Source organism: Ochotona curzoniae, unplaced genomic scaffold, assembly GCF_017591425.1.
Source record: "Ochotona curzoniae isolate NIBS_2020 unplaced genomic scaffold, NIBS_Ocur_1.0 contig_1302, whole genome shotgun sequence".
Lineage (NCBI taxonomy): Eukaryota > Metazoa > Chordata > Mammalia > Lagomorpha > Ochotonidae > Ochotona > Ochotona curzoniae.
In genome coordinates this window covers 7,899,063-7,923,226 of record NW_024465035.1, presented here as the reverse complement: position 1 = coordinate 7,923,226, position 24,164 = coordinate 7,899,063, and the positions used below count along the sequence as shown (strand labels likewise).

Here is a 24,164-nt window from a genome sequence, read left to right as displayed (position 1 = left end):
GTATTCCACATAGCATTCGTTCAAGTTGTTATTGTTGCTGCTGTTGTTCCAAAGCAAGGGGGCTTTCTGTTCTATTGATAATTAGGCAAACCTTAAGAATTCTTCAGTACGGAAATGCTGTGAAAAATACAAATGCGGCATCCTAACTGTTTAAGTAAAAATAATGTGCATAATGGCATCATTCTTGGAATTCAAAGATCTTGCAATTTATTCTTACAAATGACACTTTGCGTTATGAGATTACTCTGAAGACACTAAATGGATAAAACATGGACTATTTCCTGGCATGAACTTGCTTTTCTATTACTTGACTCCTCGATAAGAATGTGAAGTCATGACAGTAATGAACATTTGTGCATTAGCGGTTGGAGACTATACTTTGGTCACCTAAGGTGCTGAATATTTATATATACCTTTGAATCGTGTCGGGTCATTTTATTTTTTTCTACTTTATTTCTAAGAGCTAAAATTCATAGAGTGAAATGTTAACATTAGGACACTGATATTTTAATATAAACATTTGATATTAAGATGTTAGAACAAAATATAACCAAATGTAGACAGTTTTTTTTTTTAGGGAGAAGGGCCACATCTTAAGTCTGATTTGAGCTGAAAATCAGTATACATTTTAATATGTCATTATACTTCTGAAGCAACACTGATGACTCAAGGAGTCAGCTTCCTGCTATCCTGGTGAGAAGCTTGGATTGAATTTCTGGGGCTGGCTTTGCGCTGGCCCAGCCCAGCTACTGAAGTCTGAGGAATGAACCAGTAGATATGAGCTCTATTTGTCTCTAGCTCTCACCTAGATGCAGTCGTTTGTTTGAAGGAATAGGTGTTCAGTGAATTCTCCTCTGAGACTGATCTTCCCTTTTATCTGAAAATAAGACTTTCTTCTGTAGTCATTTTCCTGCTTACTGTAACCGCCATTTGGGCATATGGTCTACCGATCTTGTATTAGTTCTATTTTGAGGATGGAAATTTGTGAGGGATCCTTCTCCCAGAAGTCTGACCTGCCTTTCCTAAGGCAGTTGTGGGGATTCGTGTGTTCATGTTCTATGCATGCAAAGACTTGGGTATGAAAGGACGTTTTTGGAATCACACATTTTCAAAAAATGCTTCAGTTTCCAGGAATAGGACTCTGTGATTCTTCTGGACTTTGCAAAAGATTTCTATATAGGTCAGGACTATGCTGGAAGGAAACTGAAAACTGCATAACTTCTGGTTTTCTCATGAGATCTCATTTTTCCTGTGTGATTTCTTATAGGTAATGAAAAGAGTAGATACATTAAGCCCTTTAAATCACCTTTGAAACACCCCATTTATTGATATTTAACTTCTCAGTTTCTTTACAGATCCCAACACTAGCAGTATTTGGCAACCAGGTCTTTTTAGTGTATGTAAAACAGTGAAAACCAAGGCAAAAGGCAGTTTCATCCCTAGCCTGGCACACAGAAGCTTTTACCTTACACTGTTACTAAAGATCAGCACAGTTTCCCTTATAAACAATCTAGAGGGACAGTGATTTTTTAAATAAGCACTACTTGAATGATGGCCTGATACTATTCATAAGACAAGTCAATACCTAGATTCAACCTTTGAAATATCCTTCCTGTAAAACTTTCTCTTAAGGTAGATTGGTTATTTGGTGCTAAAAAAGGGAAATGTTAAGCACACTAATTCCAACAACACATATTGTATATAAATTGTGGAATATAATACTATACCCAATGAATAAGTACAACTGTGTGATAGTAAATTGAAACAATAAGTTGATAGAATTCCAATTAACCGGATTTGATCATAACACAATGGGTATAAGTATGAAATGATCATATTATCTCACACGTGTAGATAACTAAGATAATTATGTTTAACAAAAATCTAGATAGTGTGAAAAGGAGCACACTACTACCATGGCCAGTTGCCAAGAAGTAAAATCACATTTGTTTGTTCAACCTCCCCTTTGTCAGAGACCATGTCCTTCAATTATGGGGCTACCACGGGATTCAGATGCCACTCATTTTACTATTTGAATATATCACAGCAAGTCAAATGACACCAGACATCTATAGTAAAATCAAATTGACCTTTTAGTCTCAAATCTGATGCATTCATTTTTGAGACAATTACGTTATCAGAATGTTCTTTCTAGCTTAGTGAGCATCAGGAGGCCTGATGGGCATGTCTGCCTTGAGGTTTGGAAATATTGAAGCCATAAAGCCAATAGAAATATGATTTACACAGTTGCCTAAGTTTTGCTCTACCAATCTGAAACAACTGTGTTTATTACGTGTGATTGAGTAGCCTTGTACAAAAACCCTTCAGTTTTCTTTCCTGGAGCATATTTTAACTTCCACGGGAAGGGTCGTACAGGTGTCATTCAGAGATAAAGCTATTCAACGTTGGGCTTACTCCAAGAATAGGAGTAGCAAGAGGCACAGTAGAGATGGGTGGTGGCGAGCTCAGGAAGAGAAGGCAATTCAGGGATCACAGGAAGATTTGCTCAGCTAAGCAGTGCTGAGAAGTAGCATAAGGGCCTCTCAAGAAGAGGCTGAGTAACTAAGGATTTGGTGCTTCCAGGCCTGTTAGAATCCAGGATTTGGCTCCAGCTCCTACAAGAGCTAAAACTCAGAAATACATGATTCTCCCCACTGCCAAAGCTCTGGTGCATTTTAAGGCTATTGCTGAGGCAAAACTGCTTTCTTGGTTTCCCATCATAATCTATTTTTATTCTCAGCTTACATACTTTGTAGCACTGCTAATGCTTAAGCATGTGGTTAGCCACAGCTCAGCACCAGTTCTAACAGTAAGATTTTCAAGGTCACCACACCATTCCCTAAGCCTTGCTTTCCTTCTCTGAGCATTCAGTAGATTGTCAAAGTGTTTCTTTGATGTTTTGTCACAGAACTGAACGCAGTTCATGGTTTATCATTTGTGCCTTGGTGACAAGGCTGAATTCATGACGCTCTGTTCTGACACCTAGTTTCCAACCAAGGGTTCATCATATCAACTCTCTTTCTATCCACTTCTGCATAAGAGAAGTGCTTTGAATTCAAAGACTGAAAGAAGAATATCTCCATCCTTCCATCTGTATATTCTCTTGTTCTTAATTAGCATTATTTTTAACATATTGTCTACCCATTACTATGTCAATTAATTCCATAATGTTGTATATTGACACTGAGGCCTTGTTGGGGCTTTTAACTGACCGGATCTCTACTCTGTTAGACCTATCTTCAGACCATAGAAGGTCTCCCCAAGAGGCCACTGAACTTATCTGGACAATAAGACGCTGAACTTTATGCTAGGCATGTGTTTGCAAGCAATGAATCTCAACTGAACTTGAACTATGGTTATGCAACAAGGTGGAGGAATCCACCATGGGGGGAGGGTTATGGGAGGGGTGGGGGGAATCCCCAGCGCCTATAAAACTGTACTACATAATACAATGTAAGCAACAATAAAAAAAAAAAAAAAAAAAAGAAAGCATTTAGTAATGCAATATTCAGATTGTTCAGTTTAGAATGAGGAAGAAGTGAATGAATACACAGGAAAAACATAGTTGCGACAGTTGAATGCACATGAATAACAGGTGCTAGGCTATGAAAATAAAATTAAAAAGAATGTGTAAATAAGAGGATTTACGTAAGTTGATATAAATTAAGGGTGTATCTAACCTAAACTTCTAAAAATTACTTTTGTTTTCTTCAATGATATCAGAATCAGCTACCATAAGCAAACCTGGGTCTAACTATTATACCAAAAATTGATACTTAATAAATAACTAACTCTCTGGAAAGGGCATCGTTTTACATAAATTAGCCAAAAAACCCCTGTCAAGTCATTTTGCTCCCTATGTGTATTCCTGCACATGTGTGATGCGTTTAATGTGGTTCTTCCTGGAGTCAGGAAGGGTGCTTGGTTTTAAGAATGCACATAGTGTAAGAAGAGGAAAACCTTTCTAGATTTTTGAAGTAAATTCCATAAGAAAATAAGGGAAAGGGAAGGCTTTAGAAAACTGTTGAAGAAACTTCTGGAGACTTATTTTAAGCTCAATCAGTCTGATTGCAATACCCAGTAACTGTGCACACAGGAGAGCTATATTTTAGTCATCAAAGTAGTTCATACTCAAGAATCCAAATTGTTGACAATCAGATCTAATGCTGGGATCTAGTTAATGTTTTCCAATACAAAATGTTTATCAAAATCTCAGGATTTGCAAAATTCTCTCAACTTCATAGTTTCCTTTAGAATTTGTAAAAATGTGTACAGAAATAAATAAATATATCTGATATGGGACTTTAAACATGAATGAATGAAGTATTTGGGGAAAGTTTACCTAGAAAAGAACTTCCCTTCATAAAAATTCCTTCATTACAAACAAAATGCTTGTACTTATCAATGTCAATATTCATGAAGATAGATACTTTAATTGTCCAAGTGATATTTATGAAAGCAGTTACTGGATTACAGAAAATTGAGATTTTACTGAAACACTTGTGTTGAATTTGATATCTAAATGCGGCATACATTTTTTCTTTCTTTTAAATGAAAAGTGCTTGTTTAATCAATTTAAATGCCATCCTGTGAAGTATTCTCTTGTCTACCTCCTTTTTCTCTCTATGAATACATACATGCACACACAAATACACACATTCAGAGCTCATATAATCAACATGATTTGCTTATACTATTTAAGAAACATACTGTCAATGGAAAAAAACCCCACAGATATTTAGTTTGTAATAGAACTGCACAATTACATTTTAACAAAATAATACTGAGTCATTTAAGTATTTCTAGATCATTTGAAGTCTAACATATAGCATGGTATTCTGTATTTTTGTCAGATATGTTTGTAGTGCTACACAAATACTTTGGTGTGAAACATGTAAAACACCATTTTGGAGACTGGAATTAAGTACACTCAGGTATAATATGCTCTTAATATAAATCAGGTGTGAGCTGACTGTGGCACCATTTCCCAGGTTATTCCACAATCGGTTATGAAGAGTCATCACATATTCCAAAATAAACCATCTAAGCCACAGAATAGCTTTGCAACCTCTGAACCTATACCAGTATTTGAGTCCTTTAAAATTTTAATGAAATTGGCAAGCACTAAAACATGATTTTATGGTCAGATGATAAAATTAGAAATGCTGACCCCCTTCTGTGCACCACAATTGGAAAAAAAAAAAAAGCCTTGACAGACTTCCACTTTTGGCTAGAAAGATTGCTAAAAATAAGCCCATAATCCCTGAGCATCAGCAGAAAGGTTTTAGCAGAGACTGTAGACAGTTGTAGAGTTTCTTGGGAACAAAATCAGCTGTAGGAGTCACATTCAGCAAAATTGCTGTCAATCGTAAGCATGGCCATTGACACAACACTGGAAGCAGCAGTAAGAGCACTGAACAGATGCAGGGTATTAGTCATCGTTTTACATTACGTATTCCTCATAAAAAGCTGAAGATGTTGGTAGAGCTAACTGTACGCTATAGACTCTTAGATGAGTAAGTCATTCGTGTAAATGTATACAGGCAGTACTTACAAGTAGATGGGGCAGACTTTAAAGTCTGAATTAAGAATATGCATTACAAAAGCTATAACCTTCGCTCTGTTCATGGGAAGCTGACAAGTCAAAGGTTAGCTGATTTTCTTCATACTAAAATATGAATATAGATGTCAAAAAGTTTTTGCTTTGGATATTTCTATTGAATGGTTCCCCTGGTACTCATCTCTTTATTCAGTTTACTTGAGTTTTACGTAGAAGACGGGTTTTAAAAAATACAATAGCTTGTGCGTTCGCAAATTTCTGAAGGTGGGGCATTTTTATATCTTTACAGTCTTGAAATTTCGTCTCTTTCTTCGCTAGTGTCATTGGAAAACAAATCCAAAAGCCATACTAAACTATTATATTCAAATAAGGCTTCTCTAGGGTTGAGGACCATGCCATATATTTATTTTTGGTGGTGGTGTTGTTTGTGGCCAGCTGGAAAAATCCTAAATAGGAAGCAAACACTCACATATATGCAATACTAAGAAGGGAAGTAGGAGGTATTGGAATTTTATGCCAGATGTCTAATTAGTTTAAATAAAATGCTTAATTATCTTTTACTTCTCATTATGTATCTATGAGTTATGTTCACATTGTGAAAAATCTCATGTGGGAAAAGCATCCCACTGGAAGTTCTTATACATGCCAAACTTGTTTACAAAAATATTCACACAATTAGAACAGAGAAAGGCTTCATTAATGCAAGTATATTGAGAGATCAATAGCTGAAAAATAGTATTTTTGTTACTTCTTGTTAGAATGTGTAGCTGAAAGAAACATTTTACCAAGGATCCTGAAGAAAAATATTTTCTGTCCTTGAGTTTAGATTAAGATTCCTAAGATACTATAATAAATCAGTTAAATTACTAGTGGTCTCTGTGGCTTAAGGGCCATAGTTGCACATCTTAGCCAAAATTTGAATTTATCATTTCAACTTTATTCTTTTCACCCACACTATTAAAAGGAAAATTACCTATAGTGCAGCAACAGATATTCTGCTTGGTGTTTAAACCATGTCTTCCCTTTTTAAAAAGATTTATTTATTTTTATTTAGAAACTCAGATATACAGAGAGGAGGAGAGACAGAGAGGAAGATCTCTGTCCAATGGTTCACTCCCCAAGCGGCCGCAATGGCTGGAGCTGTGCCAATCCGAAGCCAGGAGCCTCTTCCGGGTCTCCCACGTGGGTGCAGGGTCCCAAGGCTTTGGGCCGTCCTCAACTGCTTTTATAGGCCACAGGCAGGGAGCTGGATGGGAAGCAGGCTGGGATTAGAACCAATGCCCATATGGGATCCTGGTGTGTTCAAGGCGAGGACCTTGTGCTGGGCAAACCATGTCTTTCAAATTCTAATTACTTGCTACTATTTAAACATTGGAGATTTAACCCAATCCCTCTTGCTCCCCCAAATTCTGACTCCAAATTTCTCTGCAAAGATCAAATGTAGCAATATTCATTTATAATTATGCTGGAGTTATCACGCTTGCTTCTGCCAGGTAAGACTGGCTTCCATGCTTCTTCTGAAATTAATTTTAATAACTTGTACCTTAGTACCTGGCCTACTCTTCCCAGACATGCCTTGTCATTTTTTCCTCTAGTTTTTTTTTTAAATTTGCAAACCCTGATATTCGTTAATTTTCCACAAACCGATCCTTTTGCTGTTCCTACAATATGTTGTGAAGTTTTGCATTTCTTCACAATAAGCTTTCTAGTTAAATGTTTCACCAATAAATTCTTCTCCAAAATAAATCAGATTAAATCGGGTATGAAGTTTTCAACCCTTTAATAACATGTTACGGGGCATCACTGTAGCAGAGAGGAAAGAAGCTCCCTGTGATGTTTCATATGGACAGAGGTTCATGGCCCAGCTACTCCTTCTAGAATCCAGCTCTCTGCTAATACTTGCAAAAAACAGCAGCAGATGACTCAAGTGCTTTGGCCGCTGCTTCAACGTGGGAAATCCACAAGGAGCTCCTGGCTCCTGGCTCCTGGCTTTTGCTTGGGTTGGCACAGATTTGTTTTCCTGAAAGCAATTCACCAAATCTTCCTCAAGCTGAAAACAACCTTAAAGAACATCTATTTCTAAGGTCTTTTCTGTTTTGTTTACCAAAATCCCAGGGAAGAACATAATGCAATTTTGCAATTTTTTTATAATTACATGCAAAATATTATTTATGTGTGGGAATATTTATGTATCATTCAGGAATTACCAATCAGTAAGAATCAGAGATCTTATTTTGAAAGTGATAACCCAGCCAAATTTGTGTCCTAATTATCTTTGTAGAAAATCTAAAGGAATTAGGGAATTAAAAGAAAACATTAAATAATATTAGATTTTTTGAGGCCTCCTCACAATTTTATTATAAAGTTTTTCAATTTTTTTCATTTAGTAATGACAAATAAAAAACAATGAGGCTGGTGTGCTGACACAGCAAGGCATGCTTGCAAGTGACAGAATCCCATATGGTTACTGTTCAGGTCCTGGTTGCTCCACTAATTCAGTCTGGGAAAGCAGTGGAGGATGGTTCAAGTCTTTGTGCCTCTATATCCATGGGGAAGCATCAAAAGAAGCTACCTCCCAGCTTCAGATCTGCTCAACTAATAGACAATGACTTCTTCTCACAGAAACACAAAATATGCTTAAAAATAATTGTGATGAGCATGTTTCACTGTTAGAATGACATGATTTTTAATTTCCAAGATTAACTCCAGTTAAAATGGCATTTGAATTTTTAAGGGGGAGAATGGTTTTCTGTTACTGATCTAAATGAATAAACAGTGCAGTCACCTGTGTTCTAGTTTTCAATAGTCCAGTAATTAAAATTCTGCAACACTGGTGTAACAAGACTGCCAATGGAAAAAAAAATGAAGGCAAGGGGGAGGCGTACATACACAATCATAAAGTCATAAATAAGCATATTTGAAAAGTCATACTTAATTAGTGGGAATCAATGAATTTTTTGATAAATGATACTGAAAAAACTAAGTAGTACTTAGAAATGTAATGAACTGAGTAATTAACGAATAATATTGGATTCAAGCCCCAAATCAGCCAGATAAGTTTCTTGACCACACTTTGAGTAGTAAGGTTTCAAAAATTCCTGAGATTTTTGGAAACTTTATACTCCTAGTTAGATATAGCCTGACCAGTGATAATTCAGTCTTCTGTATCATTTCACATTGATATATCCTTTTCCTAAATTTGAGCAGGTGTCACTTACTGAGCAGTGTCCAGGTGCTATCAGTGATGGTGATGGTGGCAGTCACCAGCTACATGGACAACTGTAAGACACCAGGTGCGATGACCACCCACAGGGTCAGTACTACACAGCCACCTCAGGGAAACTAAGGTGATTCATGAAAAGGTTACACACTGAGGTTGTTTTGACAAAACAAACCTGAACCTCTGAAGCAGGATTCAAATTCATATCTTTTGTACACACACACACACACATGCACACATACTAGTTCAGATGTAAGGAAATTTGCAACGTTGTCTTATATTTTTAGCTCGACACTTACTGACTTTGTCTTGCAGGCAATCTCTGCCCTCCTTCCCCCCAAGAGGTCATCCTGAAACCTTCTCACTCACAGTTAATGATAATACCCTGATGGCAGAAATCTACAGCCCCCTTTGACTGCTCTCCCCACGGATCCACATCAAGGTCTTTGTGGGAGTGACTTGCAGCTTACAATCTCCTGTTCATTGCATCCAACCACAACACTAGGACCAAGAGGACAGGTGAAAGGAGGGACAGTACAGAGGACACTCAGCTTGCCGATTCTCACTTGAAACACAGACATCTCTGTGTTTATGGGAAGAAAAAAAACACCACCAACTAGATCATACAACTGCAGTAAAATGTGGGAATGAAACAAACAAAAAAAAACTTTCCTCACATAATCAAATTTAAGAGCGTGGGAATAAGCTGAATTCCTCCATGTGGAGATTGCCTGACTAGACAAGTCTTTTGAATTATTATCTGTACGGGTCTGAGCCTAAAGGAAATTGGGTCAGGGTACAAAGTGAATGCTGCGACTTGCAGAACACCATTAGGACACTGCTGGATTCTGCAGTGAGGAAACCTTTGAGACGAGGTCACAGAGAGGAAGGGAACACCGAGAAAGAGAAAATATCTTAAAGCAATGAAAAATCAGGCTCTGGTCCTCCTCTGAGCACTTTGTCTCTCTCCCTCTCATCTGTGATATTTTGACATTCGCTCTGAAGTTTTGGTTTCCTGTTTCCTTCATGTATGAGAACTCCTATCCATAGGAAGGCACAGAGCGAAGGCTCTGACAAGGAAGATTTTGAGATGAACATTATCAGAACATATCAGTTGCTCTGTGCAACACAGGAATCACATGGAGATGTGTGGGGGGCCTTTTTAAGGATCTGCACAGGAGACAAACTCTTTTAAACTTGCTTTTTGGAAGATCTAGAGCTCCTTCCCCAGCAATGGCCTTGGAAGACTTTGTGCACGGCCTGTGGTGAAAGAGTGGCCCTTAAGAGAAACAGCACAAGAGGGTTCCCAGTTCTGTCCAGTGTGAAAAGTGGGGCACTTTTCTCTCTCGGGAGATTCCTGTGGCTTTCTAACCTTGCAGAGGTCTGAGCTTCTTTCAAAACATCCAGATTGATCTTTGGTGGACAAGATAAAGAGATGGGTTTTCTAATCGGTTAAGGCACCGATTCTTCTGTTTAAATGTCAGATTAAGACAAAAAATATTCCTTCATGGGGTACTCTGACAATTCTCTAACGGATTTGCCTGCAAGGAGAATGTGGGTATTTTAGGATAGAGGTGATGGTCTTGCAATTTTTCATTTTCTATAAATTTCCTGTGATTATCTTAAGTTTGAAAATACATTCATGTGCATAATGCTTCAGAGTCATTTATGCAGAATTATGCAACACTCGGACAATCTCAAACCTTCATTTTATAGGGTTATTAAATTTACAAATTATGTTGATATGTAGTCTACCCTTTGATCACAAATTTTCAATGTATGCTACATGTGTCATTACAACAGTTTTCTTTCTATTTGAAAAGAATGATGAAGTTTCTTCTCTATTAACTCACCACTTGTAATAAAAGTGATGACTTAAAGATACTGTAGATATGCTGTAGGTCATTTGAACCCTGATTTATTGTTACTAGTTCTGCATCATCGGGGTCAAGGGAAGATCACATATAACTTATCTACACACTGCTTCAGCACTGTTGCTCAGACTGAGTAGTTATTTCAGCTTTTATTTTAAGCTTCAGTCTTTGGAAATAACACAAGTTAACAATCAGATGGACTATATTTCTAGACTCCACTACTTTTCTCCAAAGTCCTAGGAAGTCTATTTTTTTTTCAACTTAGAAGTAGAAAATGCAACAGGAATGAGTAGGTGGAACAGGTGCACAGAGGTGCAACAGGGGGGAGCCTTACCAACTTCCCACTTGAGAAGGCTGTTGTCTTCCCGCTCCATTTTCCCAATGACATACCAGATACACGCCATCCAGTGTGCAAGCAGAGCAAACACAGACATGAGCAGAGTCAGGACGACCGTGCTGTGTTGGGAATAACGGTCCAGTTTCTGCAGGAGACGCAGAAGACGCAGCAACCGTACAGTCTTTAGGAGATGCACAAGAGACACCTAAGGCAGGAGAGAGCAGCACAGCTTGGCACACATGTTGAGTTCATGCCATGACATTTGTGTGAGCTTACATCCTTTGTGGAGATTCTTGAGTTAGGTGTAGCCGTGCCTTCAATATTATTATCATTTTTATGAATCTTTCTTTGTTTCTAATGGAATGTATCAAGATGACATATGGGATAAGGGATGAGATAAGTGAGGTCATTTGATTTCCTAGAGGCAAAACTTACTGATCTTACTTAAGATTTATCTTTTTCTATGCCTGTCTGGCTGCATGCAATTTTATATATTCTAATTCTTAATTGATGCACATTATGGTTCAAGATTGAAATCTGTCCTCACCCCCTTGCATATATTCCCTTTCAGTCATATCCACTTTTACATTTTCTTATGACATTATCATTGGACAGGTAAAACATTTATCTGAAGGTCACTCTGATAAACACATTCAGAAAAAAAGGAAAGAGGAACATTTTTGGAAAATCTACTTCCTATCTTTGATTGAACTAAGATAGCTTATGTTGCTTGTTACTAGGACTCAACTGAAAAATTCACTTGTCCACCACCATTATCAAGGTCATTATTAATGAGCGACGTATGTAACACACACACTTTCCAAATCCTCAAAGACCCAGAGAGCATTCCAAAACATATGGATATAGAGTTTGACAGATTCTTTGACCTTATCTAATTTCTTTGGGGGGAGCCTCGGAGGCTAAGGAAGAGATTAGCTTGCTGTCGCTAATTACAATGTTTCCCTGACAGAACATAACCATAAAGAAAGTCAGCACCTTTGGGGACTTTGCTTTTGTAATTACTCCAGCTCAGTTGACTGTCTATTTCTTCAGTGGCCAGTTCTTTTTCTCTTATTTCCAAAAAGAACATGCCTACAGACAGTGCTTGACACACAACAACTATTCAATTAATATTTGCAGGATGAAGGAGTGGATAAATGATTCAGAAGCATGGTAAACTGAGCTGAAACTAGAGATTCTGCAAAAGTGTACAGAGTTTTAATCTTGGAAACTATTCTGTATACAAATATAAAAAAACATCATAAGGACAAGCTAAGAGTTTGCAACCTTTACTTTGCTCTTTAGAGAAATTACTGGGAACTGAGTATTTCATAGGTAGATAAATTTGAAGAGGCAACAAGTGAAATGAAACCCGAAGCAGAAGTTCCAAGTGGAATAAGACATGTGAATATATTCAGTGATATGATCTGCCCTTCTCTGCCCGTCAGAGGATGTTTGTGGAAGACAGGAATGACCCTTAGAACAAAATTAATTTGCAAAGAGCATGATTTGGGATGTTCACAGTGAGAGAGAGAGCTGAGGATTTTGTTGGACTGTTTTTTTGTTTTGTTTGTTTTTGTTTTAAATGCTTGTTCCATAATAGCCAGCAGCTTTCTAAGAACTGTGAATTTGGGCTTTTGAAGGAGGCATATTTGATTTAAATAGAAATAAATGATCTGAGAAAAAAGAATTCTTTTTACTCCCTGGATATTGCTCTGAATTTACCGCCAATTAGAATGAAAAGCTAATCATGGAAAACAGAATTAATCAATGGTGTTTTCCCCTTTTACCAGGTCGACCTGACCACCTTTGAGAAGATGGTAAAGGGAGAAGGGATAAGCAGACATTGACTGAGGCCTTTATCATGTCAGTTTCTTAGCAAAGCATGTTATGTTACCTCCTAAAACCATTCAGAAACCCTGAGGAATGGACACCCATTTTAGGGCTGTTTTGATGTTAGCTTCATTAATATGCTAAGTGGTAAGACTGAGATACATATACTTCCTTATTCAGTTATACTTTCCGTAGCTGGAGGAGCACTTTCATCTCTTACACTATTGTTGACAGTGATATCCACGCAAGGTTTCAATTAAAGTGTGTGAACTGTATTTAAAACTATTTTCATGGGCAATTATTGGTAGAGCCAAAGCCAAATCATGTGTTAAGTACTTTTGGGGGCTATTTTAAAGTTTTGAATGTCATCAGTGCCTGCCCTAACAAAACACGATTTACAAGTGGAATACAAATACCTTTGGTTGTTTATTTGTTCTGTTTCTTTTATGTGACAGATAACTTTGCAGTTGACACATAACTTATCTGTTATTTGTTATAAATTTGGTTCTCCTTAGAAGAAATAGAATACTTCCAACAATTTTTCTATTCAAATAAAATGTTTCATCCTCACCAATGTGAATGAGGAAGATAAGAAATTTGTGAGCTAAATTTCATTTATTAATTGATAGAGATTTTCCATCTGCTGGTTCCCTCCTCACAATTGGGGAGGGGGTCAGGTTCTAGTAGGGAGCCAGTTGCTTGCTCAAGAGCTGCCATGTGGATGGCAGGAGCCCAGGAACGTGACGCATGATCTGTTATCTCCCTGGGGGAATAGCAGCAAGGAACCTCACTAGAAGCAGAGTCAGGATATGAACCCAGTCAGTCACTTGGATATGGGATATGGGCATCCCAAGTCGTAGTTTAAGCAGCGACATCACACTGCCAACACCACATGTGCAAATGTTTTAAATGATCATATGCCCAATCTTTTTCCTATTTCATTTATTATCATGAAAATAGTGTGATATTTCAATATGTCTGAAATCAGGGTAATTAATATTCCTATTTCCTTTTCCTTTCTTGGTGTTTGGAGACTTCAACATTGTCTCTTCCAGTTCTCCATAAAATATGTACATAATCATTGTGAATTCTAGTTGCCCTTTTAGGCTGTGGTACATTAAATTTTATTCCTTCTATCCAGCTGCTTTGGTACCCATTATCCAAATTCCTTCCAACCCTGCTTCATTCTTCAGACTCTGATAAACTGGAAATTATCTCCTAGAAAGAGAGAAGTCATGTGCGTGGTTGTCTTTCTGTGTCTAGGTTATTTCAGTTAACATAATGACTGCCAGTTCCATCTATTTTTCCATAAATAAAAAAAAATCCAGGTCTTTGAAAATAGGATAAAATATCAGTGATAAGATAGATTCCCTCTTTATTTTCTCTTTCTGGACAGATGTTGAACTATAACTAGCACTGGCATCCTTTGAAAGCATTTAAATGATAAAAAAAAGGTAGCAAGAATACAGGGAAAGCATATAAGTACTTAAAATCCATCAAACATAAGAATTGCTCTTCTTGAAAAAGCCTTTATCCAGGTTAATTTCAGGCAAAGAGGTTGATAATGGTATGCAAAAGCTATATGTGGAGTTCATTTTATGCGAGATGAACTTTTTAAAGATTCACACATTGAGGAAGAGCTGTGATGTATAGACTAAGCCTCTACCTGCAGTGTTGGCTTGCTAAGCACACTAGTTTAGATCTTGGCTGTTCCATTTCCAACCCACTTTCCCATTATGGTCTGGGAAAGTAACACAGCATGGCCCAAGTCCTTGAAAGTTCTTGGTTCCCTGCACCTCTGTAGAAAACCTAGAGGAAGCTCCTAGTTCCTGGCTTTGGATTGGCCCAGCTCTAGCTGTTATGGCCATTTGGGGAGTTAATCAAAGGATGGAAGACTTTTCTCTCTGCCTCTCCTTCTCTCTGTAAATCTGACTTCTGTGTATCTGACTTTGCAATAAAAATAAATAAATCTGTAAAAAAAATGAACATTTTTAAGACAAAAGTTATTAAATGATTTATTTATCTACTTAAAACAGAGCATGACAGGCGAAAGAGAGAAATCAAGAGAAAGCACATTGCTCAATTCATCTAGGAAGAATCCAAGATTCTGGAGTTCCGTGTGAAATATTTCCAGGGGCCCAGGGGCTTGTGCCACCCTCCACTGCTTGCTTGCCTTTTTTTTTTTTTTTTTATTGGAAAGTCAGATATACAGAAAGGAGGAGAGACAGATCTGGCCGATGATCTGAAGCTGGGGACCTCTTCTGGGTCTCCCAAGTGGGTACAGGGTCCCAAGGCTTTGGGCCGTCCTCGACTGCTTTCCCAGGCCACAGGCAGGGAGCTGGATGGGAAGTGGAGCTGCCGGGATTAGAACCGGTGCCCATATGGGATCCCGGGGCGTTCAAGGCGAGGACTTTAGCCAATAGGCCACGCCGCCGGGCCCGACCCTCCACTGCTTTCTAAGGCACATTAGGAAAGCTGGAAGCTAAACTGGCACCCAACGGGGTTTGCTGGCATGTTAGGTGGAAGCACAACCCACAGCAACATAACACCAGGCCCAGGAAATATACCTTCTAAAAGTCCCCATGTATATTACATGTTTTTTGTCTTATATGTTTATTTACAATGTTATTATATTACATATACTAATTTAAAATTTCACATTTATTAGTACCCAATAAAATATTTTATTGGTATTTAGTAGCAAAATACACAATTACTTTGAAAAAGCATTCACTTCTTATTTAACAATTTGCCTGGAGAATTTGGAAGTTTTTGTTTTTTTTAAATGTTTGTGAGTTACATGGTTTCAGATTTCTGTGTAATCTTGTAAAAGCCATCTTTTAAAGTCATTATATTTCATTACAGCACACTTATCTAGTCAAATTCAGTCTTCAAAAAGCACTTTGAAAAGCCTAGATAATTATTCACTGTAGCACTGTTTGATCTTGTGCACAAGGTTTGTCCGGGGAGTGTTTCACTTTGGCTGAGTTATACACCTCTTAAAGATGTTGACAATCTTAATCTTTCAACTAAAATAAAAAAAAGAGCACAAAGAAAATCACTATATAGACAATTAAGAAATGCATGTCTGTACTAAGAAGTCCAATTACATCTCTTTCATTTTGAAGTAGAAAATAGGTCTGTATCTGAAGCACTGATCTCTTTAATATTAAAAAACCGTACTCTACAAGTCCTGAAAAAGAACATGATTTCTAAGAGGGGCTGTTAACTGAAATGAAAGTTATTAAATCTGAACTGATGTAAATTTTTACATATTAATGATGTGTAGTAGAAACCTGTTTGAACGGCCCACTATGGCCTCTCTAAAAACCTACTTATAAGGAAATACCTTTTGGTTTTAAAAGCCTGAATTATGTGGCCCTACTTTCTGTCCTGTGAGGAGATAGGAGTTTTACCAGTTTACTGAAGAAGCAATCAACATAAATTCAAGAGAATTCTCAAGTTTTTGTTGTTTATTGTGTCTTTTAAGTTTCTGCCCAGTCAACATTTTTGCTAGGATCTCTAAATTTTGGTTTGGTTCTTTTAATTCCAACTTCCTTTCTTCTCTCCATCAGTCTTTAGTTGGTTTGGCCAAATGGAAAAAGTAATATTTACAAATACATCATAAAAGCAGAGAAAATCTGGCCCAGTGCAATGGCCTCAAGCTTCGGGATTCCATATGGACAGCAGTTTGTGCCCTGGCTGCTTCATTTCCAATCCAGCCTCTGCTTATAGCTTGGGAAAGCAGTGGGGGATGCCCCAAAGCCTTGGAACACTGCTACTGTGTGGGAGATTTATATGAAGCTCTGGCTCCTGGCTTTGGTTCGGCCCAGCTCTTGTCATTGGCCACTCAGTGAATCAGCAGATGGAAGATCTGTCTGTCTCCTCTTCTCTCTGTAGAATTCTGCCTTTCTGATGAAAACAAATAAGTAAATATATATATGTATTTATAAATAAATATTTTTATTTATTTATTTATGAAGGAAAAATCTTCAGACTTTCCATCAACCTCTTGAGGCAAATATCTGGCTAGGTTATACAAAATAATGCTTACATTTCTACAGAATGTTCCCTTATCAAAATATTCATATAGTGACTAGGCCTTTTTCTTGTTTTGTATGTACTGTTTCTGGATACTTCAATAAATGAAAATAAGAAAGGCAGAAACTCCAGCAACACTAATGCCCCTCTGATTTGGAGGCTGGGTGTGGCTTCTCCTCTTGTCTCTCCCCTTCCCCCAGATACAGGAAGGAAAAAAAAGAGAACATGGAAATAATGGTCTCACCCAACTTCCTGTAGCCTCTGACCGTTATTACTCAAATTGATTATGTAAAAACCATCAAAAAACAAGTAGATAAAAAAATGCCTCTCTGAAAAATAGGCACAAGAATAAAGCCAAGCATGCAAGTGAGATGGAAGTAGACTTACCACTGTGACGTTGAACGCATACAGGAGGTCAAAAGGCAGGGCAGCGATTAAATCAATGATGAACCAAGTTGTCACATAGTGGATGCAAATTGATCTTGCTTCAAAGATCACTTGGCCAGACTTGCTGACATAGGTTGTTCGGAAATTTAAAATAATATCTGCTTGAGGAAAAAGGATAGAAAAATAAAAGAACAAGAATAAGGTAAGAAAGATGAGAGGCGGAATGCAAGCAGGCAAGGGGGAAGGGAAGAACAACATTGCGTACAATTAGGCAGTCTAACATTTAGTCTACTTCAGGTTGGTAATATCCAGGCACTCAGAGATCTAGTTCAACACACAAAACAAATATTAAAGAGCAGAAAGTAATATTTCTGAGAATTTAATATGATCCAGACATAACATCATGTATTCATATAAGCAGTTATAGCAATGAAAATTACAGTTCTCACATTCTGAATGTTCACCACATCCACTCATTGTTCCATGATATTGACGCAGGTGATTTTCTTTAATTAGCCATATCTTCTGAAGTAGACAGATAGCACAAAGGTATTTCAAAAAAATACTTAACAACAACAAAATGACATTCAGGGCAGGCGTTGCAGCACAGTATGTTAAACTGCCACTGAAGTCAGCATCTCATTTTGGAATTTCAGGTCAAGGCCACTGTCCATAAGCACAAAGCCACACTCCCCAAAAAAGCTTGTATTAAGAATAATATTCTAAAATTATAGTAAATTCATTAAAAAGGTGTCATCACCTGAAAAGCTTACTGTCTCTAAGTACTTGTATATGCAGAAGCATTCTGTTGTATTGGTATTACGTGTAATAAGTAAGTAAGGAGAGCAATAAAGATTTAACCTAAGCCTTCTATGTGGTTTCTAAAATCTCTAGAACACTGATCACAGTGCATCCCACCAGAAGGAAGCAGAACATAATTGAATTCTCATGATTCAGCTGACAGTTAATTCCTTTACAGGATCCTCAGATTACCTTAATGTATTTAAGTTTCACAAAGGGATAACTTATGTACTTAATCTGTTTTCCAATTGTTAAGACTACTAAAGAATGAATGCTATGGTTGTCACCCACACTAAAAAGCAATGAGTCTAAATCATTTCTTTCTGCTTTGATTTCCTTGAGACCTGTGTAATTAGGAATAGTAAAATAATAAAAAAAAAATAGAACCCACAAGTTAAATTCGATATGGCATGAATTAGTAAATTTTTCTTCATTAGCATGCATACCAGATGGGAAATAATTTTGAAATCATATTGGCTTAGTTGCTAAAAAGCAAATTAAAATAGAATGATGTGTACACGAGCATATGCACTGCATACAAATAATTAATATCTTCATTTAGCTCTTTCTTTAAAAATTAATTAATGTGGTACAGCGTGGGTGGAGAGAGATTTAATTAAACAAGCTGCTGACCAGTATTCTAAAGATATTCTTCTATTCCTTGTGAGACAGTCCCTTGAACATAATATGATGTCACTGTAAATTAGAGCTCCAAGATGTGGGATAAATAAAAAGCTGATTAGTAAAAAGGTTTGAGAAAATAATAGTCTTAAGAATGATTGCAAGTGATTGCCAGTCTGAGTGAACAAAATTTTCTAATCAATCCTTGCACCAGACGTCAACCTTTGTCTTCCTTGCTTACCTAAAAGTGAAAGACATGGAAGAGCAAAAGCAATGCAGTCACTGAGAGAACGTGAGAATAAGCGCATTTAGAAAAGAGGGGTGGTTGATGACTGAATTGGCTTCTGTTTAACACCAGTGGTGCAGTGTGATGAAGGTGGACCCCTGAGTTCTGATGGTCCACAGTAACCTAGGAACAGATTAAGTGATTTGACTGTCCTCTATGTTACTGTCTCTACCAATGCAGGAATCCCATCATCTCATCTCTGATAAGGCCATGGTGTCACCCAGTGATTCCAGGAATCCTGAGTTCTCTGCTCTTTGTGAATGCCATATCATCTGAACACACCCATTATTAACTAGTTCTTACCTTCCTTCCAACAGTTGGCGTTCCTCTCCTTAACTCCTTTTCTTTGGTTGCAGTGTTGCACTTGGCAACAACATGGAATATACTGTCCTTTGCCACCCCAAATTCTTTTCCTTGCTATTATGATTCTTTTTCTCAGTGTCCTGATGATGTTATCTAGTTCATGGGTTTCAAAACAGAATCTCAAGGAGGAAAATAATATAAATTAAAAGAAAAAAAAAGCCCGTAAGAGGGAAAGGGTTTAGGTATTAGCAGTGTTCTCTTCCACCCACTTCTTTTTTCTTAGACTTTTATTCATTTAACTCCTAAGCTCTCCTATTAGTTTTTGTTTTCAAAAGGAAATGTCAGATTTTCCAAAGGAAAAGCATGCCACTTTACAATTCAGTGTACTTTTAAATATACAATTCCTTGAATTAAATATACTGTCCCATGCTACTCTTTCCCATGTGGGAGACATAAAAAATATACACTACTATTTAGCAGTGTTTTCATTGGTTACTCCACTATCTCATAAATACTTGAAATTGTCAGTCTTTGAAAGTTTTTTTAGTTGATATGAATTATAATTCTTCAAGTAATGTACTGAGAATTGCTTTTAGTAATGCAGTTCTACTAAATCGTTAGAATCATTTTTAAAAATGCTACAATCGTTTACTGAAGTGGACATTTGCTAACTTGAATTACTAATTGGTGCTGTTTTAAATATATTTTACTTCCAACTCACTGCTCATATTCTTATTAGAAGAATGAAAATCTAGCTTTTCCTTTCATCTTTTAACTTACTCAAGCATTGTGACATAACTGCTACTGGACTTTCTTCAGTGCAGAGCCCTTGGCACTCAGACAGGAGAGACCTCCCATGGAGATGTACTTCACAGTACATCTTCCTATTTTCATTTCCTGAAAATTCCGCAGTTGCATATCTGCTGATGGGCCAAAGGACAAATTTGACAGCCACAGTAGATTTCCATGAATGTTTCCCACTTGGCTATCTAATTATCTGTATTATATTGATATTGTTCATTGCTTTTATTTTATACATTTGTCATATCGAAAACCTCTGCATAGTGTCCACATAATGTATACATTAGCATGCATGAAGATTAACTATTTGTTTCCTATTACCTGTTTCAGTCAGGTAAAACTCCAAATTAGGTTGTGTACTTTGGAATTTTAGGGACATTTTTAATAGAAATCATAATTACACTTAATGTAAGTCTAGACTGAAGCATATTTTTCCTTGATTACAGAGTTGACAAGTTTAACATGTCCATCAGCTGTTTTGGGTCCAATAGGTGACTCATAATATCTGTATTTGACTTTGAGATTGGCATAAATTTAAAGGGAATGCTATCATTTCACATTCTTTCATGCATTGGATGACACTTTGGGCTGCTCCATCTCTTTTCCAATTCTTTGTAACATTTAGTTATTATTTTCTAAGAAGCAATGTTCCTTTCCCTTGTGTTCAAAGACATTAAACCCAAACTACCTGCACGCTTAGGTATATATCTTCTTTTTATGAATTGATTCAGGATGTTTAATGAAAATCTCCACTATGATTAAAGTCCTTCACAATGAAATCTTCTAGGAGTTTAATTTTGTAACTGTCCCACTTTGTCTACAGATCATCTACAAATGATTTTGTGCATAATGTGGATTGGGTCAAGATCTACATTATGCAGATGGAAATTCAATTGATCCTACACCTTTTGTGAAAACAACAATTCCTTAAAGCACTGCAATCCCATTTTTATCATAACCTAAGTAATCACAAACCCAAAAATCTGTTTGCGGTCTCTATTATTTGGTCCAATTGCGCATCTGTCAAGTACCAGTTTTTTCCCAGCAAAGTAAGAAACAGGTATGGTTTAAGTTATTTCTGAGAAGAATCAAGATTAAAATATGACTAGTACACTAAAAAGGATGCCGAAGAAAACACTCAGAATTTGAAATAAAGAAATCATACTCGGTAAAGAGAGAAGCAATCTCTCCCATCCATGGCTGTGTGGTTATTTTTATGAATGTGGTCAGTAGAAAATGATCATATTTTTGTGTTATGACTGGAAGTGCATTTCTACCTGTGGCTTCTATAATTAAATCTATTTTTAGTTATTGTAAGCAGTAAATTTTTAAAAATCAATAACATCAAATCACACACCTCTGATTTCAGTAATGTTAAGGGTGGGATGAAGTAGCAAAGCTAGAGTTGGGACACAAATTGCTTCTTTGCTCAAACCATGCAGCAAGCCATGTCTCTGAAACCAAAAAAGCAAACGGAGATGCAAAATAGCATCCATGCTTTTTAAATTCTCCTGTACAGCTGTTTGAATATAGAGTATCCTAATTACATATTCAGGTCAACATCTTAAGCATTTAAGGTGTGCTCTTCTGTGTCATATCTTGCCCCTTAAACTCTTTGAGGTGAATGATGGGGAAAATGCTATTTAAAAATCCTTCTATTAGCTTTTTAAGAGGGATTTTGAGCCAACTCTGTACAAGTGCCTGAAAAAGTCTCCTGGTCTTTCAGTGATCAGTGTGTTACTGTCCTTGGTAGCCATGAGATGTAGAATCCCGAGGTACAGTTTAGGTTCCAAGATTAGCTGTAGTATTCAGCAGGTATCGCAGAGGGCTATTATCTGAAAATAACATTTTAAAACCTACTGAAAAAGATCTGGGTTTGGAATATATTACCCCAAGACGTGAGTATTGGTGTGTTGGGTGTGTTGAGCATTCAGATAACAGATCTGTAGCCCCATATTCATTTTCTGAGCTTTCATTTTCTGAGTGGCTTGTGTTAGTATAATTCTATTAGCTCTAATTCCTAGATTCTGATGAGATCAATTTGCATGCACGTCTTTCAATTGAAGAGATATTAGATATTAAATCCATTGCACTTTGAGGTTACTCCAATATCCTTAGTATCGTTATCTTTGTTTTTACCTTCTGATTTCCCATCTTTTTGTTTTCTCCTTTCCTATATTTTTAGATTAACAGTACCTCACATTTCACACTTTTGATTATTTAAAAATTAGTCACGTTAATATTTTGCTTTTTTCATTTTCCATATAGTTAGTTCTCTTAAAATGTTAATATACAAAACTGATAATAAGGGTTCTAAAAATTTGTCAACATACTTTTATCAATTTTCATTCTCTCTATAGCCACTCATTTCCTCTGGATTCAGTGTTCTTCCTACTAAATTTGTACTAAGATCATTTGTTTTGTGAGAATGTCCTCCATTGGTCCCATTTTCTGAAGGACAGTGAACTAAGAGAAAAGAAATGAAGATAATAAAAATAACAAATAGAAGAAAGGAAGAGAAGTGAAGATGCAACAGGAAAGGAAACAAGCAAAATATTTTATAATATTCTTCTTTAACTTAAAACTTTGTAATTATGGAAAAATCTGATTCAAATATTATCCTTATGAAATCTGTTTTTCTTATATAAGTTTGGAAGATCTTATTTTTCCTTCTCTAGAGTTTTCAGTGTTACTATAACTTAGGTTTGGATACATTTTTACTTCTCTCATTCAGAAGCCAAAGTTCCTTTCACTGTGGAACTTCTCGGACCTTTTCCTTTTGGTTGTTTCCTCCCTGGGCATTCCTGCCCCACTCCTTCGGAAGCTCTAGCAGGTCACCAGGGATGAGGACTGTCCATGTGGAACAAAGTACAGTCTCTCTTTCCACTGAGCTCTTAAGAAAACCAAGCCAATCACAGCAATGACTCTCTGGCATAATCTGTGTGACATTTTTTTTTTTTAATTAGGACAGCTGATATTGATATGAGCAAAAGTTTTTTCTAGATAGGCTTATAGTGGAATGACAGGATAGAAAAAGGCTACGCTATTTCCTTTCAAAAGGATGTAGCCCGGACTCTCTATTTGCCCAAGGTAGAGGTTACAGATGATGACGGTGCGACTCAGGGCTGATCTTCTAGAATTTATTTTTAGAATGAATAGCTATTAGAATAGATACCAAATGAATAGCAGGGGCATTATCTATCAGCAAATCAGGCTCCAGAGGTGGAATATGCTGTCCTCCTCCTCCTTTGACATAACTCCTAATCATTGCACAATGGCTAACATAGCATAAAACATACCACTCAGTCACCTATGGAGAGGAGAGAGTGCGCCTGTGGAGATTTAGTTTCCACTGAACATTTCATTACTGATTTCAGGCAATGATTGATTTCCAAGAAGGCCTCTGGATTTGACCTGCCCAGCTCCGGCTGCTTTTGCCATCTGGGAAGTGAATCAATGGGCAGACCATCCTGTTTCTCCCTCTCTATCTTTGTAACTCTTTACCTTTTAAATAAAGCAGTTAAATCTTTTAAAAATGTTACTTTAAGCTGCTTTTTTTTTTTTTTACAAATACGTTAAATAAAATGTAGATGTACTTACACTCCTGTAAAAGTAGAAATAGCAGACATAGACCACAGGAAATTGCAAGAAGCAGATTCCAGGCAGGAGTCGCCCTAAAATTATTGGAATCTGAAATTCTAAAGTAGTTTTAATAGAAACCAAGATGCATGAAGACAGTAATGGGTTTCCATTTCTTTGTTATGTCATGAGTCCTGGATATTTTTTGCCTATTGGGTGAATCATCTTACTGCTTGAAATAATAGAAATGGCAGTAAGAAAAAAGAGAAAAAAAAAACCCACAGAAGTGAGGGGCAATATTTATGAGTAAACTGTCTCCACTTCTTTAATAGAGTTAAATATCCTTAGCAGAAACATGGGAAACTTATAAAATATTGCTGCTGTAGCTGAGATTTCTCATGGGGTTAAGGAAGTAACCTGTCCATAAACATTGAGTAACAGAATTGGTGAACATTTCAAATACCTACTTATTAGCAAGAATGAAAAATAAATTTCCTGATACAATCTTCTCCTAATAACAG

At 36.9% G+C, this 24,164-nt stretch overlaps 1 protein-coding gene across 1 annotated transcript in view; it reads right to left on the bottom strand.

Moving 5' to 3' along the window:
• The window catches only part of KCNH8 (potassium voltage-gated channel subfamily H member 8), a 202,496-nt gene that overhangs the window by 62,934 nt on the left and 115,398 nt on the right, over positions 1–24,164 (bottom strand). Inside the window, exons 6-7 of the mRNA XM_040965251.1 lie at positions 17,253–17,410; positions 10,989–11,196 (exon numbers count right to left, since the gene is read on the bottom strand). Coding sequence (XP_040821185.1) covers positions 10,989–11,196; positions 17,253–17,410 — 366 coding nt within the window. The remainder of the gene's footprint in view (positions 1–10,988; positions 11,197–17,252; positions 17,411–24,164) is intronic.